This window comes from Nicotiana attenuata, unplaced genomic scaffold (genome assembly GCF_001879085.1).
Source record: "Nicotiana attenuata strain UT unplaced genomic scaffold, NIATTr2, whole genome shotgun sequence".
NCBI lineage: Eukaryota > Viridiplantae > Streptophyta > Magnoliopsida > Solanales > Solanaceae > Nicotiana > Nicotiana attenuata.
The window spans coordinates 13,508-18,207 of record NW_017672236.1 but is presented as its reverse complement, the minus strand read 5'-3'; the positions used below and the strand labels follow the sequence as shown (position 1 = coordinate 18,207).

Genomic DNA, 4,700 nt, shown 5'->3' with positions numbered 1-4,700 from the left:
TGTTTCTCCTCCTCTATTGTCATGCAATCTCGAAATCACAGATCTGAGGATACTCCATTGTTGCAGCCGCACTCTTAGCTGACCTAGTGAGAAGGCTATTGTCTCATTGCTGTATTTTTGATATGGTATCAGAGCAAGGTTAGAAATTTCGATTCATTTTCCAGATCGGTTGAATCTAAGATTGTAATTTTTACATTCTGTTTTTCGTTTTTCTAATCGAGTGCACACAGACCTCGATTTCATGGATTGCAACAGTTTTCCTCTTGAAATCTCCATTACTCCTCTGAATCCTCATTTTTTTTAATTCTGAGTTGATCGAACCTCATTTGAACCTTATGCTATAAGAAATGGCTAATGACGAAGAAACTGAACGACCTGCACCTAATGTGACTGAAACTCTAAATCGACCAATTGTTGATGCTAGTAGTCCTCTTTACATGCATCCTTCTGACAATCCGGGAATAGCTTTGGTTCCTGTCCCCTTTGATGGTTTTGGCTATCGCTCATGGAGAAGGGGTGTGATGAGGTCCCTTTCTGTGAAATATAAATTGGTCTTCATCAATGGTGATTGCAAAAGGCCAGATCTAGATTCCTCAAACTATCGATTGTGGGAGAGATATGATGATATGGTAACTTCGTGGATTTTGAACTTATTAGCAAAGGAGATTGCAGATAGTGTAGAATATGTGACAGATGCAGTCGAATTGTGGAAGGAACTTGAAGATCGATATGATCAAACAAATGGAACAAAACTCTACCAAATTCAAAAGGAGATTAACGACCTATCTCAAGGAGCACTCGACATCACTGGTTATTACACAAAAATGAAGAAGTTGTGGGAGGAACTCACTACATTGATTGCCAAGTCTCATTGCACATGCAACTGCACATGTGGAGCAAAGGAGAATATGCACAAGGCAGAGCAGGACAGGAGACTAATACAGTTCCTTATGGGACTGAATGAGGAATATACTGTTGTTCGAGGGAGTATCCTCATGATGAATCCGCTTCCCACAATTGCACAGGCTTTCTTTCTATTGATTCAGGAAGAACGACAAAGGGAAATCAAGCTTCACAACTACTTAGCTCTTGAGTCATCAGCCTTGAATGTTAACACAGGCAGGACAACATCATTCAGAACAAATTATTCTCCTAACATCACTCAAAACTATAGGAATAGACCCTTCTGTGATTACTGTAAAAGACCAGGTCACACAAAAGAGAAATGTTACAAGCTTCATGGCTATCCTCAAGGCTCAAATCAGAATCAGAATCCAAACCTCAGTTACAACCAAGCTTCCAATTTCAATCAGAACCCAAGGCAAAACAATAACCATGGGAATAATTCAGGTACAACACAAGGTGCCAGATTCAATAGGGGAAATAGAGGAATAACTAATGCTCATGTAGCAGCCACAGATACTCAAGATGCTGGTCATGAGAACTGTAACACTCAGAATGTCAGTCTCACAAAGTAGGAATACAGTCAACTTGTGAACCTGCTGTAACAGTTCCAAACAGGAGGAGTGAGAGACAACCTAGACAATGTTAATACCTTATCAGCAAACTTTGCAGGTATAATAGCTTGCACCTCCTCTATTGATTTTGGGAAACTATCATGTGAATGTTTCAAAAACAAGACTGATTCATGGATTATAGACTCAGGGGCATCAAACAACATGACCTTCAATAGATCATTAGTAACCAATATAATAGCCTTACCTTATCCCCTGCTTGTTATTCTCCCAAATGGTTACAAAGTGAAGGTGACTGAGATTGGTAGTGTTGCACTTACACCTGAGATCATACTGAATGGAGTGATGTTAGTCCCTTCTTTCAAATACAACCTGATTTCTGTTCATTCTCTAGCTTCTCATTTAAATTGTCTTGTTGCATTCATCAAGTTTTGTTGCATTCTGCAGGCCCCTTCAATGAAGAGGCCTCTGGTGATTGGTAGAGTCAAGGATGGACTCTACATTCTGTGTCCAAGGTGTTTGAAGAACAACAGCACAGGTCCTAGCCCAAGTGTCACTGATTTCATGTTAGCTCCTATCACTCACTGCACTTGTAACACACAATGTCCTCTCCACTCTGTTGTGAATATAGCACCCCATGCCAATAAGTGTGTTCTTTCATCCTCTATTGTAAATAGTCCAAGTGCAGGCAATGAAAAACAGTTTCCTATTGAGAATTCCTTGTCTAATTACTCTAGTTCTTCTTCTTATATGTGTGTTAGAGACCAAGTGGATGTCTTGTGGCATAACAGACTTGGACATGTTCCCTTTGTGAAAATGAAGAATATTGTCTCCCTTCCTGTAACTTTTTCCTCCAAACAACCCTTTAGCTGCACCATTTGCCCAATGGCCAGACAAGAGAGACTTTATTTTCCTCAGAAAACCAACACAACCAATAAGATTCTTGAACTCTTGCACATTGACTTATGGGGACCATACCATGTGCCCACACATGAAAAATATAAGTACTTCATGACTATTGTAGATGATTTCAGCAGAAGTACATGGACTCACCTTCTCTCTAGTAAAGGCAATGCTTATCAAGTCCTCAAAGGATTTCTCAATTTGGTGGAAAACCAATTTGGAGAAAAAGTTAAGGCTGTGAGAACAGATAATGGACTAGAGTTTACTAACACAGAAACAACCATGCTATTGCAGTCAAAAGGCATCATACATCAAAGGACCTGCCCTTATACCCCACAACAAAATGGGGTAGTGGAAAGAAAATATAAGTATCTCCTTGAGACAGCCAGGACTCTCCTATTTCAGTCCAAATTACCCTAGAAATATTGGGGGGAATGTATTCTGTGTGCAACCTTCATCATAAATAGATTACCTTATACTTCCATCAGTAACCAAACCCCCTATGAATTGCTATACAAGAAAAAGCCAAAGTACTCTCACCTGAAGAGTTTTGGGTGTCTATGCTACCCTACTGTACCTAAACCCATAGAGATAAATTTGAACCTAGAACAACACCACATGTTTTTGTTGGTTACCCTTTCAACACAAAGGGATACAAGGTCCTAAGTCTGGCCATTAGGAAGATCACTGTTTCCAGAGATGTCACTTTCAATGAGTATGTATTTCCATTTGCAACCAACTTAGAAATGTGTCCCCAGTCTAATTTCCCATGCTCAATTCCTTTCATTCAGCCCTCTGATAGTACAGATAATGTACAACAAACATCTGATCATTTAGATGCTCAAGGGGGTAATGTTGAGAACACAACTAATCGCATGTCACCTACACGTGATCATTTGTCACCTAAGCCTCCTACACAATCTTCACCACAGGGATACATTGAACAGCCTACTGCAGAACCCATACAACTGAGACAGTCATCAAGAACACATAAAACACCTAGTTACTTACAAGACTATATACATTCCCTACCTAAGCTTAAACCAATCATCAACTCCCTTAGTGCATTATTTTCTGTGAACCACCATGTTGCCTCTGATCTATTAACTCCTAACAGTCAAGTTCTTGTGAGAAATGTTTGCCTTGACAGGGAACCATCATCATATGAGGATGCAGTTGTTGATCCTGCATGGCAGGCTGCAATGACACAGGAGTTTGAAGCTCTTTACTCCAATAACACTTGGAGCCTAGTAGCTCTACCACCAGGAAAGCAAGCAATAGGATGCAAATGGGTTTATAAAGTGAAACATAAAGCAGATGGCAGTATTGAAAGGTTCAAGGCCAAGTTGGTTGTGAAAGGCTATACACAACAGGCAGGCATAGACTACACAAAAACATTCTCTCCAGTAGTGAAGATGACAACAGTAAGAGCACTGATAGCCACAGCAGTAAAGAAAGGCTGGTGCATATCCCAGCTAGATGTAAACAATGACTTTCTTCATGGGGATCTTAATGAGGAAATATATATATATATATATATATAATATATATATATATATATATATATATATATATATATATATATATATATGCAAATTCCCCCTAGACTTGCTGTGGACAAAGCTGGATTGGTATGTAAGCTAAACAAGTCTCTTTATGGATTAAAGCAAGCCAGTCGACAGTGGTATGCAAAGTTGACTGAGGCCTTATGGATAACTCAAGAGGCTACACACACTCCATGAATGATTATTCTCTCTTTTACAAGAAGAATGGGGACTCACTGGTATACCTTGCAGTGTATGTTGATGATGTGCTTCTCACTGGAACTGATGAAGAAGAAATCACAGACTTGAAAAATTTTCTGCATGAGAAGTTCAAGATTAAAGACCTGAGGGAGCTCCATTTCTTCTTGGGACTAGAGGTGATGTACAAAGATGATGGTGTGATCATTTCTCAGCGGAAGTTTGTACTAGACATGCTGAAGGAGTATAATTGCCTTGACTGTAAGTCATGTGCCTCGCCTTTAGATCCTACAGTGAAGTTGAAAGCTAAGGAAGGTGATATTTTACATGATCCTATATACTACAGGAAATTGGTTGGAAAGCTAAATTTCCTAACTAACACTAGGTTGGACATAGCATATGGTGGTCAGCACCTGAGTCAATTTATGCAGGAACCTAGAGAGCCACACTTACAAGCAGCTTTTCACATCCTTAGGTATTTAAAGGGTGATCCCACTATGGGAATTTTCATGTCCAAAGACAAAGACTACACCATTAGAGTATATTGTGATGCAGATTGGGCTAGTTGTCCAGATTCTAG

The 4,700-nt window shown here is 39.6% G+C and overlaps 1 protein-coding gene across 1 annotated transcript; it reads left to right on the top strand.

Annotated features, from left to right (window-relative positions):
* The first annotated feature begins 347 nt into the window (after positions 1–347).
* LOC109212417 lies at positions 348–2,798 on the top strand. Its single transcript, XM_019376058.1, has 2 exons — positions 348–1,460; positions 1,512–2,798. The coding sequence occupies exons 1-2, from the start codon at positions 348–350 to the stop codon at positions 2,796–2,798; spliced, it is 2,400 nt and encodes a 799-aa protein (XP_019231603.1).
* The last annotated feature ends 1,902 nt before the right edge of the window (positions 2,799–4,700 follow it).

What these genes read in the sequence shown, in the direction of transcription:
- LOC109212417 (XM_019376058.1), top strand. Translation starts at nt 348, where the DNA reads ATGGCTAATGACGAAGAAACTGAACGACCTGCACCTAATGTGACTGAA. An exon ending in AGAACTGTAACACTCAGAAT is followed by an intron (nt 1,461 to 1,511) that starts GTCAGTCTCACA and finishes CTGCTGTAACAG; the next exon opens with TTCCAAACAGGAGGAGTGAG.